This window comes from Lethenteron reissneri, chromosome 3 (genome assembly GCF_015708825.2).
Source record: "Lethenteron reissneri isolate LAM-NWPU_2019-01 chromosome 3, ASM1570882v1, whole genome shotgun sequence".
NCBI lineage: Eukaryota > Metazoa > Chordata > Hyperoartia > Petromyzontiformes > Petromyzontidae > Lethenteron > Lethenteron reissneri.
Genome location: NC_083781.1, coordinates 9350905 through 9375884, shown reverse-complemented (window position 1 = coordinate 9375884; position 24980 = coordinate 9350905). Strand labels below are relative to the sequence as shown.

General features: G+C 52.2%; 1 protein-coding gene across 4 annotated transcripts; it reads right to left on the bottom strand.

Moving 5' to 3' along the window:
• Nucleotides 1–215: 215 nt before the first annotated feature.
• LRRC45 (leucine rich repeat containing 45) lies at nt 216–23743 on the bottom strand. 4 transcript variants are annotated; one of them, XM_061557663.1, is made up of 19 exons: nt 23521–23743; nt 21701–21853; nt 19995–20657; nt 18210–18271; nt 17729–17799; nt 17092–17270; nt 16425–16553; nt 15918–16030; nt 15148–15206; nt 13866–13943; nt 13183–13318; nt 12667–12744; nt 10428–10539; nt 9131–9201; nt 7907–7999; nt 6949–7041; nt 5108–5281; nt 4406–4553; nt 216–3019 (listed from the first exon to the last, which is right to left on the bottom strand). In XM_061557663.1, the coding sequence occupies exons 3-19, from the start codon at nt 20239–20241 to the stop codon at nt 2808–2810; spliced, it is 2055 nt and encodes a 684-aa protein (XP_061413647.1). In that variant the 5' UTR covers nt 20242–20657; nt 21701–21853; nt 23521–23743; the 3' UTR covers nt 216–2807. The 4 variants fall into 4 exon arrangements, with proteins under 4 accessions (XP_061413647.1, XP_061413656.1, XP_061413638.1 ...); XM_061557672.1 differs by lacking the exon at nt 21701–21853 and having other exon boundaries at nt 19995–20768; XM_061557654.1 differs by lacking the exon at nt 21701–21853.
• Nucleotides 23744–24980: the final 1237 nt, after the last annotated feature.

Here is a 24980-nt window from a genome sequence, read left to right as displayed (position 1 = left end):
ACAGTGTTGACAAATGTGTTGAGCTTATTTCGTTAACGGAGGCCTAAGTATGTGGACATTGGATCAATTCTGTTAGGCCCTGTTCTAACGTTTCGAAATAGCTGGCAGGTTTAATCGGATCTTGACAAACACTTCCTCACAATTTCATAAAACGCTGCGATACTTTTTTTGGAAAAGTAACGTTAAATTTAATTGAAAACGATTTTCTTGTCAGAGGGAAAAAAAAAAACTCATCAACATTGTTTACCAAGCCATTCATTCAAACACATTTAAGACAAAAACCATCCAAATAAAAAAAATTGACAATTACCTTTTGATTCAATGTACAAAATAAGTCCTCGAATAAAAACAATTACATGCCCCCCCAACCCTGGACATAAAAAACCACTGAAATCCGTACAAAAAAAACTTGTCCGCGTTTACAGCAAAACACCATTGGCCATGTTTTTGTGAACTTTAACCCCCTCGCAGTGACGGCAAGGTCTGGCCCAGCACAGACAAACTTCTCATTATTGCGTTGCCAAGCAGAGGCTGGTGGCTTTATTTGTGCGTGCAGTCGAACCCCAGAGGTGTCCCCGGGATAATGTTGGTGGGCCCTGAGAAATGGCAAACGCGGATAATGCAACACGTGTAAATTTGGCGACAAAATTAGTGAATGCGTGGATTCTCGCCGGTTCTAGTGTTGGCATAGTTCTGCGATGTGTTCGGTTTAAGGTACTGCGTGTTGTTGAGCGCGATGTATTAGTTGTGTATGTGTTGTTCACCTGTGTAGAACATCCAACTGCTTTTTTATTGCTTCTTTGAATACTGTATCTACTTGCCATCGTCTTTCTGTTCACGTGTGCGCTGAGTCACCAACCCTCGAACAAGTGAGGAACGGCGACCGATTCCAAACCCAGCATGCCCATGTAAAGCCCTTTTTTTGCAAGCAGGGTGAATCTGCCCACGTGTAATCGATAGGTCATTATAACACTTAAGCATTGGAGGAGTGACATCACCACCGGTGCATTCACTCAGCCACGCTGGTCAACAGCTGGAGCACAAGTCGGCATGTCACGTGTTCGGGCGATCAACGATCTCATTCAACATCTTGATAAATCGATCAAGATGTCTAATCGAGCGAACCCAATTCCATTTACCCTGGGATAGACCAACTCTCGTCCATTTACACAGCAGTGCTGAGTGCAGATGACCGAGGCACGATTTGATCAACTGAGGCTACAATTTTTCTGAGAGGCTCAACCAGGACTCGTGGCGAGCTGGCCCGCCCACTTTATCATGACCACACCCACTCAACCACGAGCCCCTTCAACAGTTGAGCGGCCTATTTGACTCTTTTAGATGTTTGCACCAGCCTACTGCTTGTAGGCCCCACCCACTACCAAAGTAGCATTGGAGGAGTGATATCACCACCGCCTTCTGCCCGCATCGTTCAGTATGAGGCCAGAACATTTAGAAACCGGCAACGAAACCAAGATGTTTGCAAATGTTTCAAGTGGACACTGAGAAATGACGTTCTGACACCACCGGGACCGTGTCGGCCAAGCCAATACATTTGGTAGCTTATTAAGCTCGTGATAGTCGGGGTTAGACTGGGCAACAAAAACAGGCAGGAATTTGCCCCGAGATCCATCCCTGGAGTCGGGAACGCCTCGTGTGCACTCGGTGGAGCCGAAATAATTTGGCGGCTGATTGAAGTTGAGATTGCGTCGTGCCAGTTCATGCAGTGACTCAATTTCAAGACCGCAGAACCCGGTCGCCCTGGTGATTTGATAAGAGGTCGTCGCCATGGTGATTTGATAAGACGGTCGTAAATACAACGAGCAAACAGTGGGTCTGTTTGCCAAAGAGGAAACGATTGCCGCGTGGCCTGGCAACACCCACAGACGATTTCCGATAGCGGTCTTCCTCCGAGCGTCCACCAGGTCCTGGCTACGTCTGCCTACAACCATGCCCTTAAGCAGGGCCATCCTAGGGGAAGTGAGGGTAGCGGGGCCCGGGGCCCCCTACGCCGGTAGTATTACGTCTTGACGCCTTGATGTCGAGGTGCGGGGTTGGGGAGGTCGCCCCGATTCGCCGCACCCTGGGGACGGCTCTGCCTGTAAGAGTGGGTGGGGCCAGTGCGCAGGCGGTGCAACTGCACAGAGGCCCACGGGCCCGAAGGGGGGCAGGCGCTGGGCTACGAAGAGGCACTGTGGAGGCAGCAGTGAGGGATGGTGGATCGCCGCACGAATGTTTGTGAAACTCCCTTCCCGTGCGGCGTTGAGGAGGTTGCCGTACCCTGGCATGCCAGGAGAAGGCAGTACAGCAGGTGGACTTTATCGCCGTGTGTTCATCTGCACGGGGATCGAGTGTTGCCCCCTCGCGTAAAGGCGCTGGGTGGGTTTTTTCCGGGAAGCTCCAGTCTCCCGCGTATAAACACAACTCGTAGATAATTGGCTGAAAACGTCTTCAATAAACACCCAATGCAGGACCCTCCTCAAAAAGAGTCGTACGACTCGGTGTGGCTTACCTGGATAAATAAGTAATTATCATTATTATTACATAGGAGTGGGGTAGGGGAGGGGGTGGTCAACTATTTAATTCCTATCATTCTTTTTGTATCGTTTGCTGTTGGAACTTGCTCACCTGCCCACACTGTACATCTGTGAAAAAGAGCTCCATAGCTCATCGGATTCCTCCGGCCTAAGTCAAAGATTACGATGATTCTGAATTCGCTGACACCCAGGGCACAATGCTAACCACACGCTGCCACGCCAACCGCCTTTCGCCACGGGCACCCCCCGGCAAATTCGGCACAGGTGCGCTCAGGTGCGCGCGTGGGCACTGGCGGCGAGGGGCGACAGCGCCGGTGCGCCGTGCAGGTAGGTGAGCACGGCGGCCTGCAGCCCGCGTGCCCGCTGGGCCTCCTCCTCCCTGGCGCGCGTCGCCTCTGCTTCACGAGCGCGCACGCTCTCGCGCAGCGACGCGATCTCCGAGTCGCGGTCCCGCAAGCTCTCCCTGTGGCTGCTCGCCTGGCCTGGGTGGGGCGGGGGGGGAAGGAGACGCAGTTGTCGTCATTATTATTCTTCTTGGTTCTTTCGGTAAAGTCACGTAGAATGGAAATGATAAAATAATAAAAATAAAACATTTATTTTATTATGTTTCATATTTATTTTTATTATTTTATTATTTCCATTCTACGGTAAAGTCACGTAGAATGGAAATAATAAAATAATAAAAAGAAAACTTGCTACATTTTTATGTTTAATATTTATTTTTATTATTTTATTATTTCCATTCTACGGTAAAGTCACGTAGAATGGAAATAATAAAATAATAAAAAGAAACCTTGCTACATTTTTATGTTTAATATTTATTTTTATTATTTTATTATTTCCATTCTACGGTAAAGTCACGTAGAATGGAAATAAAAGTTTTTTTTATTTTAATAGTTATTTTTATTATTTTTTAATTTTATTATTTCCATTCTACGTGACTTTACCGAAAGAACCAAGAAGATGAATCCCTGCAGTCACGAAAGCTTTAAATCGAAATCATTATTATTGCCGTGTCCTCCGGATGTTAAGATGCTCCGCAACATAATACGCCCCCCCCCCCCCCACCCCCCACCCGTGGCTCTCGCACACCTCCACCGCTTCTGTCACCGCACAAGGGGGCGGCCCCCCATCCGCGGTGACAGAAGCAACTGGCCGTGTCGGGTGGTGGAGCGTTACGACACATTTATAAATAACGCGATCTAAACCCAAAAACGTTGATTATGAATAATATTGGTCGCGAAAGCCTACGTGTTAAACTGAGAAGCAACTGAGCACACGTAGACAATGATTGGAAACGCGACGCGGCGCGCGTTGTTGGCTGGGAAAAATAATCACCCCCCCTCCCCTCCCGGAGTAACCGATGGGTGCGGTGAGGACGCTCGCAGCGACGGGTGGGTCAACTTCTTGGTTCTTTCGGTAAAGTCACGTAGATTTGAAATAATAAAATAAAATATAATAAAATAATTCTCACGACGTTTCGGCCACAACGCAAGCAGCCGTCCTCAGGTGAAGACCGGGTCTGTCGCGGAGACAGCGTCTGAATGAAACAGCACCACGCTTGGAGCGTATATTTAAGCTGGGTTGGAAGGGGGGGGGAAGGCGCCTTGACAAAAGAATGTGCATATCAAGAGGAATTTAGCATATTTATGGGAAATGCAGGTATGTGATTAGTACTACTTATGCCCGTGCATAACGTCGTTTGCGGGCTGTTTACAAGCGATCGACCTCGTTGGGCCGCGGGCTGTACGACATGAAGTTGTGGGGCCAGATCCGGCTCGTGCGCCTCGGATTCCCTGGCGCCAGTCTCCCGGCCGGACCCGCGCCGAGCCGGTTGCGCCGCCGCCGCGAGCCGAGCGTTTCGTTGCCTTTGAGCTGTCGCTCCAGAGCGGCGATCTTCTCGCGCAGGCCCTCCTGGTGCGTCCTCTCCGCCTCCAGGTGTCCGATCTTCTCCTGCATCTCGAGCCGGACGCGTTGCACCTCCCCCGCCACCTCCTCCCGCTTCCCGGCCAGCTCCTGCACAACCGAGCACGACGCCACCCGTCCCCCCCCCCATTCGTGGTCAGAAACGATGCAGCCTCGTTGCGGATTTAAGTCTGCGCACGCACAGATGAACGGCTCGGTTACAGGCCATTGTGAACCTCGTGAGATGGGGAGAGAGATAAAAACCCAGGCCCAGGGCTCAAACCGAGGCCTCACAGCAGGCAGGGCTAGGTGAGTGTCTCCGACACGGCCGTTGTGAATCCTCCTACCCACCCGGTCGCCTTTCGGCTCTCTCCGGCGCCACAGTTTGAGCAAAATACATTGAAGTCACAAGTTACCGTGGTGACGTACTGTAGATGCAAATGACCAATTCACCGTGCCTTGTGTAATCCACGTACAAATGACCAACTACTTCGAGGTGCGCAATTTAGACTTGAAGTGCAAATTACAATTGCAACGTGACTGCACGGTGCCGAAATCGCACGTGCGATTTATAAATTGCGCGCAATTTATAAATTGAGCGCAATTTCGATTGCAATCCAGATACCACGCCCTCCCCCCCCCGTCACCGGACACGCGAGCCTCACATGGCTGAGCTCTTCGGCGCGTCGCTTCAGCGCCTCCGCGTCGAGCAGGAGCCGCGCGTTCTTGGCGCCGGCGTCGGCGGCCGCCTGAGCGTGCTGGGCTGCGCGAGCCTCCGCCTCGTCTCGAGCCAGGCCCAGCAGACGGCACCGCTCCTCCAGCTGGGACGTGCGCTGGCGCTGTCACCGCGGCACAAGCGTCAGTCCGTCCGTCAGCCAAACGTTGATAATTGTTTTTTTACCCTTTTATCTGGCAACAAAACTGACACCTTTTTTACGAGGAGTCATGTTTGCATAGACCACAATACCTGCAGTCATAATGCAGACAAAAAACATAACTCTGATAATGTATGCACTGTCCTTGAAGTTGATTGGTCCACACCCGAGACAGCTTTCCTTAGAGCCGAGTCTCACATGGGTTGGACCAGATGACGCCAAAAGGCGCACATTATCAAAGTTGTGTTTTTTGTTTGCATTATGACTGCAGGTATTGTGGTCTATGCAAACATGACTCCTCGTAACAAAAAGGTGTCAGTTTTGTTGCCAGATAAAAGGGTAAAAAACCAATTATCATATTTTTCTTTTTTACTGGCAAATGAGGTACCAAAGGGGTTCCAACATTGTTCCCCGAGTGTAGCGAGTGTGCGACTGTGGTCGTCCAGAGCGGACCGTGACAACGTGTAACGACGCAACGGCGATCCACAAATACGAAGAAGACATCACGGCGATACACAACTCCGCTGCTCCTGACGCGGTTGTCCACCTGAATGTGAACTTGTAGTCGTCGCTCTGCTTCTACATCAGCCGTACGAAAGAAGAGGAAGAAGCGAGTGTGTCGCACAGCCTGGATGAGTTGTCACCGATCACTGTCATCTCCCTGAACGGAGAGTTCACTCAGACGTGAGAATCTATTCGCATGATCAACCTCCACCGTTTAGCCCTGCCCACCGTCATGTAGCTCCGCCCCCTGTCATGTAGCCCCGCCCCCCGTCATGTAGCTCCACCCCGTCATGTAGCTCCGCCCCCTGCCATGTAGCCCCGCCCCCTGTCATGTAGCCCCGCCCCCTGCCGTGTAGCTCCGCCCCCTGTCATGTAGCTCCGCCCCGTCATGTAGCTCCGCCCCGTCATGTAGCTCCGCCCCCTGTCATGTAGCTCCGCCCCGTCGTGTAGCTCCGCCCCCTGTCGTGGAGCCCCGCCCCCTGTCGTGTAGCCCCGCCCCCTATCGTGTAGCCCCGCCCCTGTCATGTAGCTCCACCCCGTCATGTAGCTCCGCCCCGTCATGTAGCTCCACCCCGTCATGTAGCTCCACCCCTTGTCATGTAGCTCCACCCCCTGTCTCGTAGCTCCGCCCCCTGTCTCGTAGCTCCGCCCCACACGGCAATGCAAGCCAGGGCCACGCTCACCACCTGCAGTGTTGGCCTGACTTCGGAGAGAGGACAGCGACGCGGCCGGCTGCCGAATGGAGGACTAAATACAAATATTTGTTATTGCGTCATCGCAGCCTCACGAGCTTTTGAACTCCACCGCAGATCATTCGCGAGAAGGGGGCCAGAACACCAACGCAGAGAATCGAGCCCCCCCCTCCCCCCACCACCAACTCCCCCCTCACCTCCCACCAGGTAGTTCAGGCCAGCGGAGCAGAAGCAGCAGACCGTCTGCGCAAGCAGTGCATCGCCGAAGCGACGCTTCAAATGGGGCGACGCTTCCAAGTTCTGTACGAACAACCGAGGAGGTTCATCGGCGGAGAGGGCCTCGCGAAACGGCGTCCTCCGCTCGCCGTGCCAGCGCCGGGCCCCCGCCCCCCCTATGCCGAGCGATCCCACGGCACCTCGGCGCTCTCCTCTCACCTCCTCGTGACGCGCCTGGCTCCGCGCCTTCGCGAGCTCCTCCTCGGCCCGCGCTCGCTCCGTCACGAGCGCCGCCCGGGCCTGGCACAGGTCCTGCGACGTCGGCACACCGACGAGGTCGCTCGGCGTTAGAGTCAGGGTCGCCACGATGCGGCGATGTTACGATGCGGCAATGTTATGATGCGGCAATGTTACGATGCGGCAATATTACGATGCGGCAATGCAATGATGCTGTAATGCGTCGATGCTGCGATACGTCGTACGTTATAACAATATCTGGCACCTTCTTGGTTCTTTCGGTAAAGTCACGTAGAAGGGAAATAATAAAATAATGAAAATAAAACATAATTAAAAACAATAGCCGTCCTGCTTGCGTTGTGGCCGAAACGTCGTGAGAATTGTATTTTATTATGTTTTATTTTTATTATTTTATTATTTCCCTTCTACGTGACTTTACCGAAAGAACCAAGAATATATATAAATCGAAATATCTGGCACGTGCGAATCGTCCGTTTTGTTTCGGGCAATTATCGTTGCTCGTAGAAAATAATTCACAATGTTTTTTTCCCCCGACAATGTTTATAGAAATAACAAAAGCAGTTCGCAATAGCTGTTATCCACTCAATCGGTGCTTTGCAAACGATTTCCGGAGGAATGGATGACGTGGTGTTAAAGTGACAGCATTATCGTAGTTCATGTAACGGCAGCTTCATGCTGAGAGAACTGCAGTAGAAGAACCATGCTGGGAGTACGGCAAAGTGCAAAATTACAGAGATATAGCAAATTGATGTTGCGATAACAACATTGCGAAAAGTTATCACGTGTCAGATTACGTCGATAAAATTTGATATCGCATCGCGAGACTTGACATTGTATGGCATTGCGCAATCCGACGTCGGATCGGATCGCGTTCAACTGACACCGCCGGAAACCCAAACGCTCACGGAACGACCCGGACCTCCTCGAGCGCCAAGCGGGTGTTCTCCAGCCTCTGGACGCGCTCCAGCAGACACCGCTCCGACTCGGACTGGTGGCGGCTCATGTGCTCCACCTGAGGGCCAAGGGTGGGTGCGTGCCGCGGGGGCGGCACGGAGGACACGGTCGTCACTAGGGACGACACGGTCGCTACGGACGACACGGACAGGACGGACGGCACCCTAACTACGCACGACACGGTCACTACGGACGGCACGGTAAATCCAGACGGCACCCTAACTACGAACGAGACGGTCACTACGGACGACACGCTCACTACAGGCATGTGACACGCCTGCAGTGACGTTGGGGCACAGATTGCCACAGGAGGGAAGCTGCAACAGGGCTAGGTCGCCCCTCCAAATTATCACGGTTGGCTACGTGTGGTGCGACGTACATACAGACACATTCGTCGATAAACCGACAACAGCACGAAGAAAGGCCAGAGAGGTAGTGCGGCCCGTGTGCTGTGAAGGGCCACTGCTCGAGATGTAGGCCATGATATACTTTTCTTTTTAAATCCTTTATATTAAGTTCACTTGCTTGCGTGCTTGCGTGCTTGCTTGCTTGCTTACGACCGTGCAAATCTTTCGGTCGTTTTTTAACCCACTTTCCGTGATCCAATCGAGCTGACATTTTGCACACAGACTCGTTGTGCGAGACAATTAATTTTCCCAAATTTTACACTGTTTAGGGAAATTTTTTTAATATTTAATTACCAATTGCTTAATGGTGGCAGACAATCATCTGACCCATAGGTGGCAGCCATCTCAAGCCAGAGGACGAGAGGACTCTAGCCGCCCCGATGCCACGCATATAAAGGATTTATAGTGAAAAACTTTGTTTTTACGGGTTAATTTTTTAAGTTCCCACGCAGTATTACGGACGAATGTGTTGAGTGTTGTTGCTGTTGTTCACTGCGTTTGTGCACCACTGCCAACGCACCTCCGATTTCCCCGCACCTCCGATTAGCACGTACGGTGCTCAAGTAGTTCAACGTACGTACAGGTTGCGTGCCCAATGAACACAGCCATCGCTGTTAACTCGGGTTTCCTAATTTGGCTAAAATACAAAAAAAATCTGACTGCCACATAACGAACACCTGTCCGTGGCACAGCGTCGTTAAGCGACAGCCGATAGAATCGCGGGAAGATCTATTATTTGTTTTATTTTTAACGTAAAAGCAAAGCGAACGTTGTGCCGTCACCTCTTTTTGACGAAGGCTTTCGGCGTCTTCAAGGCTCTGCTTGAATCGCTTCTTCTCCTCCTCGACGCGCTCTGTAACACGCGGCGCGACGCCGCTCAGTTTACGTTCCCCGGGCAACGGCTCATCGGCCCGTCGGCCACAACCACTGAATGCTGCCGGGTCCACGGAAGCCACGGGTGACGTGGATACCCGACGCACAAAGGGGAGAATCAAAGACCTCTCTCTCTGTGTGCGACTGCCGCTACAAACTCCAAACCGTTGACCACGTGACCTTGCGCTGCCACAAATATTTATTTGAAGTCGGTGGGTGGGTGAGTGAGTGGGTGACGAGTGGGTAGTGTAGCGGTTAGCGCGCTGCGCTACTAACCCGGCGACCCGAGTTCAATTATCGCACACGGCCTACACCGGTGACGATTATCTGAACCGGTCTTAGTTCGAGTCAGCCTCAAATGATTACCTGGTGCGGTGTGTAAACATCGCTACTGGGGAGACAAAGGCGGTCGGGCGTGGTGCTGGCCACCCACCCCCTCGTGCGCCGTGCCAGCTTTTATAAGTGTTGCTAACAGCACTTGCCCCAACAGTCTGTTAAGGCTATACAGGGGATCTTTGCCTTTGTTTGAGTGGGTAGAGTGGGTATATCTGCAATTCACCAACTCTCAGACGAAGCAACTAAATGGCTAACCAGCCACTCTTGACTGGCCTCACGAAACCATCACTCGCCGAGGTGGACAGTGGCCATGGGTCAGCGTGGAGTTGAAACCCCGAGTTCGAATCCGGGCAGCCGCCTGTGATCTAAAGCGGCTTCTTAAATGTGAGTGAACCCGATGGTCTCAGCCTGGGCCACCGATGACATTCAATGACGTGTTCCTCTTAAATCCCAGCAGGGGGAGACTTGAAAACGTTGGAACCCTGAGTTCGAATCCGGGCAGCCGCCTGTGATCTAAAGCGGCTTCTTAAATGTGAGTGAACCCGATGGTCTCAGCCTGGGCCACCGATGACATTCAATGACATGTTCCGCTTAAATCCCAGCAGGGGGAGACTTGAAAACGTTGGAACCCTGAGTTTGAATCCGGGCAGCCGCCTGTGATCTAAAGCGTACTTCTTAAATGTGAGTGAACCCGATGGTCTCAGCCTGGGCCACCGATGACATTCAATGACGTGTTCCTCTTAAATCCTCAACAGCGGAGACGTTGAAACGTTGGGTTTTGGTTGAATGACGCGGGCGCGATGCACACGGCCGCCTGCCCGGGCGCAGGTGGGCAGTGGGGCAGAGGCGGAGCAGGGTGCGGTGGCTCACCCTCGGCCTGCGTGACTCGGAGGCGCAGGTCGGCAGCGCTGTGAGTCAGGTCCTGCTTCAGCTGGAAGATCTGCTCCTGCTGCACGTGGCACCTGCGCTCCAGCTCTGCCGCCTGCGGCGAAAGGGAGACGGCCACGCGGGGAGGGCTCCAGCCGCGTGCGGGGGTCGAGTGGGAAGAGCTGCGAGTGAGTGGAGTAGTGGAGTGAGTGGAGTGGAGTAGTAGAGTGAGTCACGCAGGTCGAGGGTAAGCCACCGCACCCCGCTCCGCCTGAGTGGAGTAGTGGAGTGAGTGAGTGGAGTGGTGGAGTGAGTGGAGTAGTGGAGTGAGTGGAGTGAGTGGAGTGAGTGGAATAGTGGAGTGAGTGGAGTGAGTGGAGTGAGTGAGTGGAGTGAGTGAGTGGAGTGAGTGGGGTGAGTGAGTGAGTGGAGTAGTGGAGTAGTGGAGTGAGTGAGTGGGAAGAGCTGCGAGTGGAGTGAGTGGAGTGAGTGGAGTGAGTGAGTGGAGTGAGTGGAGTGAGTGAGTGGAGTGAGTGGAGTGAGTGAGTGAGTGGAGTGAGTGGAGTGAGTGGTGTGAGTGGGGTCGTGAGTGGAGTGGAGTAGTGAGTGGAGTAGTGAGTGGAGTGGTGGAGTGAGTGGTGTAGTGGAGGGAGTGGTGTAGTGGCGTGGTGGAGTGAGTGTAGTAGTGGAGTGAGTGGAGTGGTAGAGTGGTGGAGTGAGTGGAATAGTGGAGTGAGTGGAGTGAGTGGAGTGAGTGAGTGGAGTGAGTGAGTGGAGTGAGTGGGGTGAGTGAGTGAGTGGAGTAGTGGAGTAGTGGAGTGAGTGAGTGGGAAGAGCTGCGAGTGGAGTGAGTGGAGTGAGTGGAGTGAGTGAGTGGAGTGAGTGGAGTGAGTGGAGTGAGTGGAGTGAGTGAGTGAGTGGAGTGAGTGGTGTGAGTGGGGTCGTGAGTGGAGTGGAGTAGTGAGTGGAGTAGTGAGTGGAGTGGTGGAGTGAGTGGTGTAGTGGAGGGAGTGGTGTAGTGGCGTGGTGGAGTGAGTGTAGTAGTGGAGTGAGTGGAGTGGTAGAGTGGTGGGGTGAGTGTAGTGAGTGGAGTACATCCTTCGGGTGATCAGGGGTTTACGTTGGTGGCTCCCCGGTTGTGGAACTCCCCCACCGTTGGAGATGTGGCTTTCCGAGAATATTGCCATCTTAAAGTCTCGACTAAAAACACGTCTTTATGACAGAACAGCTTTCTTCTCATCGTTTACCATTGCTCTCTGACATTTAATCTACCACCCGGCTGCTTCTTCCGTTTCCTTTGATCCTCTTCACGCTCGGCGCTGCGAGACGGTCGTTGTTGTGAACGTGTGAGACAATCGGTACGAACCCGTAAAAAATATGATAATTGTTTTTTTACCCTTCGATCTGGCAACAAAACTGACACATTTTTTTACAAGGAGTCATGTTTGCATAGACCACAATACCTGCAGTCATAATGCAAACAAAAAACATAACTCTGATAATGTATGCACTGTCCTTGAAGTTGATTGGTCCACACCCGAGACAGCTTTCCTTAGAGCCTAGTCTCACATGGGTTGGACCAGATGATGCCAAAAGGCGCACAACTCAAAGACAATGCACCATCAGAGTATGAGAGCTCGGGGTAAGCATTTACACCATTGGAACCTCATTTGCCAGTAAAAAATATGATAATTGTTTTTTTACCCTTCTATCTGGCAACAAAACTGACACCTTTTTTTTACAAGGAGTCATGTTTGCATAGACCACAATACCTGCAGTCATAATGCAAACAAAAACATAACTCTGATAATGTATGTACTGTCCTTGAAGTTGATTGGTCCACACCCGAGACAGCTTCCCTTAGAGCCTAATCTCACATGGTGTTGGACCAGATTATCAGAGTTATGTTTAGTGTTTGCATTACGACTGCAGGTATTGTGGTCTATGCAAACATGACTCCTTGTAAAAAAGGTGTCAGTTTTGTTGCCAGATAGAAGGGTAAAAAAACAATTATCATCATGGTTGTTGTTGTAGATTTGAAGCTTTCGTGACTGCAAGTATTCATATTCTTGTGTTGCCTTCAAAACGTCGTGATTTTTATTTTATTTTTATTTTACTTTTATGAATTTAAATTTTTTACCTATGTGACTTTACCGAAAAAAACCTAAGAATATGTTGTTGTTGTGTTTATTGGGGGTTGGGGGGGGGTGCTCTGGGGCCCGGTGATTGGTGTGCCGCTCACCTTGTGCTGCAACTCAATGTTGTTCTCCCGCGCCGTGCTCAGCTCCGTTTGCAGCTTGCCCTCCCTGCGGCTCCATTCCTGCGGGGAAACCGCACGGCACGAAAATCCGCCGGGCCGTAAGCACCTTTAGCGCATCGCAAAATGTTTCCTCCCCCTCCCTTCGCTTCCGAGTTTTTTGAGCAGAGCTCTGATGAATGTGCCCAGTTTTCAGTGGGGTCCGTCTCAAACAACGCAACTTTACACCAAATTTTGTTCATACTATACTCTCAGTTTTTTCGGTAAAGTCACGTAGGTAAAAAATGAAATTAAAATTAATAAAAGTATTACTTTACCGAAAAAACTAAGAGCATGAATCCTTGCAGTCATGAACGCTTCAAATCTAAACTTGTTCATACTGCATCATCTTTATGACTCATAGTGCCCCGCACCCCGCTTATGGACGGCACCAGATTCGGCCGGCGCTGCCCTCACCAGCGCTGCCCTCGCCAGCGCTGCCCTTGCCAGCGCTGCACTCACCTCGCGTTCCCGCGCCAGCGTGTGCGCGTACGTCTTCTTCGCCGTCACCCTCTCGTCGTCGGTGCGCCGCAGCAGCTCGCTGAGCTCGCGCACACGATGCTCCCCGAGCTTCGCGTTGGATTCAGACATCTGCAGCCTGTGGTGAGCGAGCGGGCGAGCGGGCGAGTGAGCGAGTGAGCGAGCGAGCGGGTGGTTGAGCGAGGGAGTGAACAAGTGAGCAGGCAAGCGAGCAGGCGGCCGAGTGAGCAAGTGAGCGATCGGGCGGGTGGGTAAGCAGGAAGAGCGAACAAGTGGGCGAGCGAGTGAGTGGGTGGTCGGGTAAGCGAGCGAGTGAGCGATCGGGTGAGTCAGTGAGTGAGTGAACGAGTGAGCGAGCAAGTGAGTGGGTGGTCGGGTAAGCGAGCGAGTGAGCGATCGGATGGGTGAGTGAGTGAATGAGCGAGCGAGTTAGCGAGCAAGTGAGTGAGCGAGTGGGCGGGCCAACGGAAGGACGGACGGACTTCATGCAATAACGTGCTCGATCTTAGTTGGGAGTGGAAAAGTGTTAAAAAGAAGTTGGAATCTCGGCAGGAGTGTCGGGATCTGTCCACGAAAGAGGGAAGGAGAGAGGAAGACGGAGAGAGAGAGAGTGTAGGAGAGTGTAGGAGAGCGTAGGAGAGCGGAAGAGAGCGATACACACTCGCCTGGCCGTAAGCGCGTCGACAGCGGACTTTCTCTCGTCCAAGGCGCTGTGGAGCTGACCGAGGCGAGACACGGAAGTCCTGATCGCCGGACATGATGGGGGGAGGGGTGAGGATCACCGAGACATATTCACCGCTTCTCCCTTAACCTCATTTCCACTGGGCAACCGAGCCAGCCCGGCACAGGTCAGGACGCTCTGGGTTGCTTTTCCACTGCAGAAGCCGAGCCGTGCTACCCGGTTGCAGGCCAGGTGTCAAGTTACCTTGTTGCCGCACAGGGGCAGCTGGCACTGGGGGTGCCCTTTCAAACCGTGAGGGTGAGATGGTAACTATCTCTCCTGGTATTCAGGAGGCCGTGGGTTCGATCCCAACCCTGCCGCCTGTATATTTGGAGTCTACATGTGTCTCTCCCCGTGGTCGCGTGGATTTTTATCTGGGTCCTCCGGTTTTTCCCTCCACGTTTAGAATCAACGTGCGTTCAGAGTATTTGGCTGCTAGCAATTTCCACGTGGTAAGTCACTTCATTGAGCAATCATTCGTGGCCAGGTCGCTTCTGAAAAAGAGCTGTATAGCTCAGTGGCCCTTAGCTGGTAAAATAAAAAAATAGTTTAGTCCGAGTTTAAACGTTTGAGATGTGTAAGTCACCTCGCTCACGTATAGATGCAACGGGCGCAAGGCAGGGGATATCAACAGGCTCGCACAAAACGCGCTGCACTCAAATCCACCCACGTTCTCCTCTCGTTTGTGGATTTTTGCGCGGAAAAACAAAGGCTGAAAAGTGCGCAAAGAAGCGCAGGGGAGAGGCTACGGCGGTGAACACGCGCGGAGTTACAAGGGCGCAGGGAGGTGAACACACGGGAGGTGAACACTCGGGACGTGAACAGAGAGATGAACACACGAGGGAGGTGAACACTCGGGAGGTGAACAGAGAGATGAACACACACGGGAGTTGAACACACAGGTTCAACACGTGGTCACCATGCCGACAGGCAGGCAGCGTGAGTGGGGTTGGGCAGGACGCAGCACGCGGAGGGAACGCTGCAGAGAGGACTGCCACAATCACCGTGAGAGATGGCCGAGGCTTGGTGAAGACTTCATCCAGCAGTGGATTGGTCGTGGCTGATGATGATGGTGGTCACGACTACACCGAGGGGCTTCTGATCGAGACTGGTTACGTGTCACTGCGGGTCTCGATCAAAGGCAAAGATCCCCCGTATAGCCCCAGAAAGAGTGTAGGAGCAAGTGCTGTTCGCGATCACACGCACACAGTTGCACGCTCGCTCACCTGTTAGACCGAGCCATCTCTTCCTTCTGCCTCTCAATGGTGTCCATCAGGTCCAGGAACTGACAAAAAGAAAACCAAGTCAATGTAGTTAATTTCACAATCGTTTAAATATATACAGATAGTCCCCGACTTACAATGGTCCGACGTACGATATTTCGATCTTACTATGGCGATAGCAATACGACAAAATTGTAAAATATTTTAAATTTCGCGCGGCAGGCAAACATCAGTCGCACGAGCAGCAGTAACGTCGGCGGCATCAGCAACATCATCAGCAAGCGTGGACAGTAGCGGCAGCAGCATCAGCAAGCGTGGACAGTAGCGGTAGCAGCAGCATCAGCAACATCATCAGCAAGCGTGGACAGTAGCGGCAGCAGCATCAGCAACATCATCAGCAAGCGTGGACAGTAGCGGCAGCAGCATCATCAACACCATCAGCAAGCGTAGACAGTGTGGCGGCAGCATCAGCAAAAACATCAGCAAGCGTGGACAGTAGCGGCAGCAGCATCAGCAGCAGCATCAGCAAGCGTAGACAGTAGCGGCAGCAGCATCAGCAACATCATCAGCAAGCGTGTACAGTAGCGGCAGCAGCATCAGCAGCAGCATCAGCAAGCGTAGACAGTAGCGGCAGCAGCATCAGCAACAACATCAGCAAGTGTGGACAGTAGTGGCAACATCATCAGCAAGCGTGGACACTAGCGGCAGCAGCATCAGCATCAGCAACATCATCAGCAAGCGTGGACAGTAGCGGCAGCAGGCCGGAGCAGCACCTGCTTCTTGTGCTCGTGCTGCAGGTGGCCGATCTCGCGCGTCAGCAGCTGCGTGCGTCCCTGGGCCTCGCGTGCGCTGGCGTTGCGCTCCGCCGTGCGGCCCACCGCCTGCTCTGCACCGCCACACGACGTCATCGCACGTGACAGGAGGGTACGATTACAATGTGGTTTAGCACGAGGGCGGTGGGGGGGGGTGGGGGGCACAGGGCACCGGCGGTCTTGACCGGGGGGGGGGCCAACGGACCAAGCGAGGCTGGGTAACGTTGTCTCTACAGGGATGGAAAATTGAGAATGGCCCACGGTGCAATTGAGGTAGGAAGTGGTGGTGCAAGGGGCAGTATCAGTGCAAGCGGCAGTCTCGATGCAGGGGTCAGTATCGGTGCAAGGGGCAGTATCAGTGCAGGGGGCAGTATCGGTGCAGGGGGCAGTATCAGTGCAAGCGGCAGTCTCGATGCAGGGGTCAGTATCGGTGCAGGGGGCAGCAGTGGCGGTGGCGCCGCTCGGTACCCATGGCCTTGATGACGTCGCTGGGGATGTTGTTGCCGGCCGCTTCGAGCCGCACGAGCGCGCGGTTCTGCAGGAGGCCCTCGAGCAACGCCCGGCCTCCCAGCAGCCCCAGGTTGTTCCAGCGCAGGTCTGGGGGTTCACGGCCGACACACACAAACCCGTGTGTCGGGCCATGGTGGCGGCGGTGGTGGCGATGGTGGTGGTAATGGTGGTGGTGATGGTGGTGGGAGCGATGGTGACGATGGTGGTGGTGACGATGGTAGTGACGATGGTAGTAGCAATGGTGGCGATGGTGGTGGGAGCGATGGTGGCGGTGACGATGGTAATGACGATGGTGACGATGGTAGTAACGATGGTGGTGACGATGGTGACGATGGTAGTGGCGATGATGACGATGGTAGTGGCGATGATGGCGATGGTGGTGGGAGCGATGGTGACGATGGTGGTGGTGACGATGGTAGTTGCGATGGTAGTGACGATGGTAGTGGCGATGGTGGCGATGGTGGCGGTGATGGTGGTGGTGATGGTGGTGGTGATGATGGTGGTGATGAAGATGATGATGGTGGTGATAATAGTGGTGATGGTGGTGGTGATGGTGGTAGTTATGGTGGTGATGGTGGTGGGAGCGATGGTGACGATGGTGGTGATGATGGTGGTGAGGCCTCACCGAGCTCCTGCAGGGTCCCGTTTCGCCGCAGGGCCGTGGCGATGTCGCCGGCGCCACGAGCGTCGATCTGGTTGTTGCGGAGGTCGAGCTGCACGAGCGAGGAGTTGACCCCGAGCGACTCGGCGAGCAGCGAGAAGCTCGCGTCCGACACGCCCAGCGAGTTCCACTCGAGGATCAGCCTAAGAGCGTGCGCACGCGCGCGTTACAACAACATGGGTGAACTTCTTTCGCACCCTACATAGCCAACCGTGCTAATCAAGAGGTGCGGGGCAAAGACAACAAACTAAACATCAAAAGCAGTTCATCTTCTTGGTTCTTTCGGTAAAGTCACGTAGAAGGGAAGTAATAAAATAATAAGTCACGTAGAAGGGAAGTAATAAAATAAAACATAATAATATAATATAATAATATTATATGTTATGTTTTATTTTTATTATTTTATTACTTCCCTTCTACGTGACTTTACCGAAAGAACCAAGAAGATGAATTCCTGCAGTCACGAAAGCTTTAAATCGAAAATCAAAAGCAGTTGTCAAGAAATGAGTTTTGAATCTAGATTAAAACGTGCATAGCTGCGGTGGCTTCCTAATGCTGGAAGCAAGAGCGTTCCAGACGGGCGTCCGTGCGCATCCCTTACCGCTGGATGCTGCCGTTCTGTCGCAGGAGCTTGGCCAAGGCCTCGGCTCCCCTGGCTCGGAGGTTGTTCCCCTGTGTGACGCAGCGGCACGCGCGAGACACGGGTCAGCCCGGAAGTGGGTTTCGCGAGTGGACTGATGACGATGGTGATGATGATGATGGTGGTGATGATGATGATGATGGTGGTGGTGGTGGTGGTGATGATGATGATGATGGTGGTGGTGGTGGTGATGATGATGTTGGTGGTGGTGATGATGGTGGTGGTGGTGTGATGATGATGATGGTGGTGGTGGTGGTGATGATGATGATGGTGGTGGTGGTGGTGATGATGATGATGGTGGTGGTGGTGGTGATGATGATGATGGTGGTGGTGGTGGTGGTGGTGATGATGATGGTGGTGGTGGTGGTGGTGATGATGATGATGATGGTGGTGGTGGTGATGATGGTGGTGGTGGTGGTAACAAGATGAGAGTGGCTGTCACCTTCAGGTCCAGCACTCGCACCCTCACGTTGGAGCAGAGGCCCTGGACCAACACCGCCGCTCCTGCACGCACGCAAGAACCGCACCGCCCATCGATCGATCGTTCATTCCATCCACGAGTTGCAACGCGGCACTATCAACCGACTATCGATGGCATCTCGCGACGGCCACTCATGATTCCTCGTTACGCACCCGCGTGCGTTTTTACCTTCAGGAGGCTCCGAGGACTCCGTGTGGCTTTGCTGCATAAAGCAGTAACTCAGTGTCACTATTATTATTATTCTATCAGAATCTGTGTTAATCCTGGAGAAATCCGATGAGCCATGAAGCTCTTTTTCACAGAAGTCCAGTAGGGGTGGGTAATAAAGTTGCAACAAACAATGGCAAAAACGATAGCAGTGCAAAAGTATAGGAAAGGTAAGCAAATCGCTAAAAATTAAAAATAAATAAAGTACGTAAGTTCAAATTTCATAAGTACACCAAATCCCCAGCTTGGACAAGGCAGAAAAACGGCAAACACAGTCCCAGCACACAGTCCCTCAATACAATTGCACGTAAACTATATAACAACTGATGATACATGGGTAATCTGGTGTCCCCGTAATCGAGCGACGCTGTCGCCCAGGGTGTTTAGTTTGTTGTCCTTCGCCGCACCTCCGATGAGCACGGGTAACTACGTATGGTGCGAAAGAAGTTCAACATACATACAAAACTCTAAAGCAATTTACATTTAATAAAAATAAAACGTAATTCTCACGACGTTTAGGCCACAAAGCAAGCAGCCGTCCTCAGGTGAATAACAGGTCTGTCGAGAAGAGTCTGAATGACACACTCCAGGCTTGGAGCGTCTATTTAAGCTGGGAGGGAGGAGGAAGAGTGCCTTGACAAAAGAATTTGCATATCAATCGCATATCTGCATTTACCATAAATATGCTAAAAATCCTCTTGATATGCAAATTATTTTGTCAAGGCGCTCTTCCTCCTCCCTCCCAGCTTAAATAGACGCTCCAAGCCTGGAGTGTGTCATTCAGACTCTGCCTTCTCGACAGACCTGTTCTTCACCTGAGGACGGCTGCTTGCGTTGTGGCTGAAACGTCGTGAGAATTATTTTATTATGTTTTATTTTTATTATTTTATTATTTCCATTCTACGTGACTTTACCGAAAGAACCAAGAAGATGAATCCCTGCAGTCACGAAAGCTTTAAATCGAAATTTAATTTAGCTTTACCAGGTAAGGTCCACTGATTTGCATAGCTCTTTCCCAGAAGCGACCTGGCCAAAAATGATATTTATAGCAGCAACCAAACACTCGAAACGCACGTTGATTCTAAATGTGGAGGGGAAAACCGGAAGACCCGGAGAAAAATCCACGCCACCACGGGGAAATGGAGAGAGACATGCAGCCCTCCAAATATACAACAGGCGTCAGGGTCGGGAACGAACCCACGGCCTCCTGTATACCAAGCGAGGCAGTTAACATCTCCTAGCAACCGTGATGATGATGAGAGAGACACTCAAACTCCAAATATACAGCAGGCGTTAGGGTCGGGAACGAACCCACGACCTCCTGCATACCAAGCGAGGTAGTTAACATCTCCTAGCCACCGTGATGATGATGATGATGAGAGAGACACTCCAACTCCAAATATACAGCAGCAGGCGTCAGGGTCGGGCTCGAACCCACGACCTACCAAGCGAGGTAGTCACCATCTCCGAGCCACTGTGGTAGCGCCCGGTAGTACATGACGTGAGAGGGGTAAAGCCCGCCGCGTCGCCCGCACCCACCCTCCTCGCTGAGCATGCAGTCGGCGAGCGACAGCTCCGCGAACAGGGAGTCGTCGGCGAGCGCTCGTCCCAGCACGGCGCAGGCGTCGGCCGGGACGCCTTGCCCGGCCAGGTCGAGGCGAGCTCCGTCCGAGTCACCGCTGCCTTGGCTCGCACCGTCCTCCCGCATCTGCCTCAGCACGCAGTCCAGCGGCTCCTGGCGCCCCTCGGTGCACAGCGCCACGTAGAGGCGCCGCAGGGCGTCCATCGTCGCCGTTGTCGTTGTCGTCGTTGTCGTTGCCGCCACTCACGTCTCTCCCTCTCTCTCACACTCTCTCCCCTTACTCTCACTCCCCTTACTCTCTCACTCTCTCCTCTCACTCACTCTCCTCTTTCACTCCCCTTACTCTCTCCTCTCACTCTCTCCTCTTTCACTCCCCTTACTCTCTCTCCCCTTTCTCTCTCTCTCTGCTCTTTCACTTCCCTTTCTCTCTCTCCTCTCTCTCTCTCTCTCCTCTCTCTCTCTCCTCTCTCTCTCTCTCTCCTCTCACTCTCTCCTCTCACTCTCTCCTCTCACTCTCTCCTCTCACTCTCTCCTCCCCGTTGGACGCCCGGCCTGATTGTCCACCAACACCGCCGCTGCATCGCCCACACGCCCGCCCGGTAGCTGCTACCTGTGCATCCCTAACGACATCATTGCATACCCGTCAATCCCTTACCAGCGCCCTACCTTATTAGAGACCAACTTAGACCTTATTGGTCACCCCGTGCCCTTATTCGTCTCAACCGTTCATCCTACAAAGTCCCATGACAAGGAGAGAAACACAAACAAATTGACAAATCATTTGTTTGCCCGCATTAAAACGGCCGTACGCCGTATGGACCTAAAAATAAAATTTCCCTGTACAAGAATACGGGATAAACCATATGGGTTGCCAGGTATGTCGTTGCGAAACGAGATGGAAAAACCCCAGCCAAGGTTGCGGTACACTGTTACAATTCTAACGAGTTGTACAGCCCTCGTGTCGAATCACTGCTGGATGAGGGCCTCCCCATGCCGTTCCGAGTCACGGGGGGCTGTCGTTCGATCGCACTTGGCTACGTTGGTCGGAGGAATACTCCGGGCACCGTACACTCGACAGAGGTCGCAAACGGGTTTTGATTCCTTACCCGTACCCGGCCGCACCAGGGTCGCAAACGGGTACCCGTACCCGTACCCGGCCGAGTACGGGTACCCGTACCCGTACCCTACCCGAAATGAGTAACAAACGGCTACTCACCAGTGACTCACGGCCTACCCGTACCCTACCCACACCAGGGTCGCAAACGGGTACCCGTACCCGGCCGGGTACGGGTACCCGTTCCGTATCCTACCCGAAATGAGTGACAAACGGTTACTCACCAGTGACTCACGGCCTACCCGTACCCGTACCCGGCCGCACCAGGGTCGCAAACGGGTACCCGTTCCCTACCCGTACCCTACCCGAAATGAGTGACAAACGGTTACTCACCAATGACTCACGGCCTACCCGTACCCGGCCGCACCAAGGTCGCAAACGGGTACGGGTAGCCGGGTATCGGGTAGGGTACGGGTATCGGGTACCCGATTGCGACCTCTGACACTCGACCTCTGTACGGCGTTACCATGGCTGGGGTGCCCCCCACTTGGTTCGATGTCGTCGAATCGCCCCCACGCCCCCCCCCCCCCAAGTACATATCTCGTTTACCTCGTGTGGTCGCGATGTTCACACGCCGTGGCAGAGAGCCCAGAGCCGTGTATTAACTCCCTTGCTGCTGCTGCTGCCGCCTCCCTCGCCCGCGTCAACGCCGCGCCACGACTCGTCGCGACCCACGCCGTATCCATAGCGCCGCTCCTCCTCCTACCCACCCACCCACCTCCCCAAAGTTCAACATCCCTCTCTTCATAATCCCAGCGGGCATCACCGTCCGCACGGAGGTCGATTTCCACGTCCCTCTCTGCTCATCCCAGCGGACATCATCGTCCGCACGAAGGTCAATTTAAACATCCCTTAATTCTAGATTTGAAGCTTTCGTGACTGCAAGGATTCATATTCTTAGGTGTTTTCGGTAAAGTCACGTAGGTAAAACATTAAAATTAATAAAAGTAAAATAAAATAAAATTCACGACGTCTCGGAGGCAACACAAGCTTCCGTCTTCAGGTGGAACCGTCAGCTGTATCAAGTAAATGAGAGATTGAAAGAGCTACCACTCCGTTTATATAATGGTTGGAGAGGGGGGAAGGGCCAAGTACAGCACACTTTTTTATCCATATGGTAAGGCAGGGGTCGGGGACCTTTTTGACTGGGAGAGCCATAAAAGCCAAATATTTCTAAATATATTTCATTGAGAGCCATATAGTATTTTTAACGTATAATAAATTAAATATGTCTTACTTTTAATGCGACTTCTGGTGCTGCGTGGTTTTGCTGATGGCCTTGTAGTCTGGTTCATACGTGGTGAGGTTGAGCTTCGTGCAGGCGTGACCCGTGAAATTTATTTAAGTATTTTAAAATCAGTTCCAAACTGATTTTTTTTTTCAACTCAAAATTGTCTGGGAAGCCATATGCCGTCACTGGAAGAGCCATATATGGGCTCGCGAGCCATAGGCTCCCGACCGCTGTGGTAAGGTGAGGCTCATAATCCTAGCGGGCATCACCGTCCGCACGAAGGGGCCTGTAAGCCACCGCACGCCCTCACCGTTCCACCTCCCCCCAACCCGGCTCCCAGCGTGGTGAAGTATGGTCAAAACAAACCCCAGGCGCCAAGACCTAAACGAGATCGCTCGCTATGATCTGGAGCCGGTGGAGGAGCAGCCGTTTGCCGACTGCGATGTGAGTCGGATTGCCGAGCGCGAACATCGGTGGCGAGTTTCGATTTAAAGCTTTCGTGACTGCAGGGATTCATCTTCTTGGTTCTTTCGGTAAAGTCGTTGTAGCCGAAACGTCGTGAGAATTATTTTATTTTATGGTTTATTTTTATTATTTTATTACTTCCCTTCTACGTGACTTTACCGAAAGAACCAAGAAGATCGGTGGCGAGTCGTTCGGAATCAAGAGAGGGCTTGGAGTGTGTGTCTGGCAGGGGTGTGATTGTCTATCGCCACGTCAATAACCTCTTGTTGTTGTTGTAACAGCTCTCTCGCTGCCTCAGCAGGGACGCTGCTGGATCATTTTTTTTCCTACCCGAGGACGACCGCTTGTGTTGCGATCGAAACGTCGTGATAGATTGTTTTTTTTGTTTTGTTTTAGTTTTCTACCTACGTGACTTTACCGAAAGAACCAAAGAGCATGGGATGCCTGCAGTCACGAAAGCTTCAAACCAAGAGGGGTATAAGAGTTAAGAGTTGTTTGGGTTGGAGGTTAGCGCGAGTGTGTGGCTTGCAAGTTAGTTAGAGGCGTAAAAAAAGATGTGCGTTCAACTTCTTTCGCACCATACGTAGCCCAGCGTGCCCATCGGAGGTGCGGACAACAATCTAAACACCCACCCCCCAACACAACCCTCAACGTCTGCGCGTCTCGCCCTCACCAAGCCAAGCGTAGTCGACGAGCGTCTTGACGTGTAGCCACGCGCCAAACCTCTGCACGAGTCACGAGCAAAACTCGTTGCTCGCCATGCGAACGTGGAGTGACCAGAGAGGGCCGTAGGAGTGGCCAGAGAGGGCCGTAGGAGGGAGCGGAGAGGGAAGAGACGGTGACTTCCCCAACTGCGTTTCACGTGGTCCTGCGCCTGTGCCCGGGCAGTCAGCTGTTTCCGGTTGTAACGGACGTGCCGAGTGACGCACTTCCGGGGGTTCCCTCGTGGGCGGTGAGAGGGGATTCCCCCGGCACGGCCCGGCCAGCCCCAACACAGCGTGCAAAAATAACAATTTCTTTATATTCTTGGTTCTTTCGGTAAAGTCACGTAGAAGGGAAATAATGAAATAATATTGATATAAATAAATTAATATTTCTTTATTTTTTCAAATAAAATAATATAAATATAAAACAATTCTAGATTTGAAGCTTTCGTGACTGCAAGGATTCATATTCTTAGGTTTTTTCGGTAAAGTCACGTGGGTCAAACATTAAAATTAATAAAAGTAAAATAAAAATAAAAATCACGACGTTTCGGAGGCAACACAAGCTTCCGTCTTCAGGTGGAACCGTCACAGCCACGACGGCTGTATCAAGTAAATGAGAGATTACAATAGCTACCACTCCGTATATATAATGGTTGAAGAGGGGAAGGACCAAGTACGGCACTAACTACACTTATTTGGTCCATCTTATTTGACAGACAACTATTACAGGTTATTGATAGACAGCCAGGCTTGTTTTTACCATGTTTAGTTGTTTTCTTTTTTCACACTATTGTTATGTGGGCCAGGCTTAGTCACAAACCGTACCTCTCCATAACAAAGGCTCAGCCTTTGTTATGCAATCTATTCTTAGTCTTAAGCCTCACCTTACCATATTAATAAAAAGTGTGCCGTACTGGGCCCTTCCCCTCTTCAACCATTATATATACGGAGTGGTAGCTCTTGTAATCTCTCATTTACTTGATACAGCTGTCGTGGCTGTGACGGTTCCACCTGAAGACGGAAGCTTGTGTTGCCTGTTCATACCCAAAAGGGCTAATTTCTCGTGGCTCGGGGGACGTTCATAAATGACGTCACGCACCTAGGGGGGAGGGGGGGGGTCAGACATTTGTGACGATGTGTGACGAGGGGGGGGGGGTGGTGAGAAATGTGACGTCACATCAAAATGCGCAACTTTAAATAAATATAGACAACACGTTCTACTTAATTAAATATACTTTTCAATAAATATTTTCTCCTACAACATCAGAGTGCAGCGCCACATTAAACACGCGCTACAATGACAATAGTTTAAAGCGATTTGAAGCATGTTTCATTTGGGGGGGGGGGCAGAGCTTTGTGACGTCATATTTAAAGGGGGGGTCTGACTTTTTGTGACGCCGTGTGACGATGGGGGGGGGGGGGGTCA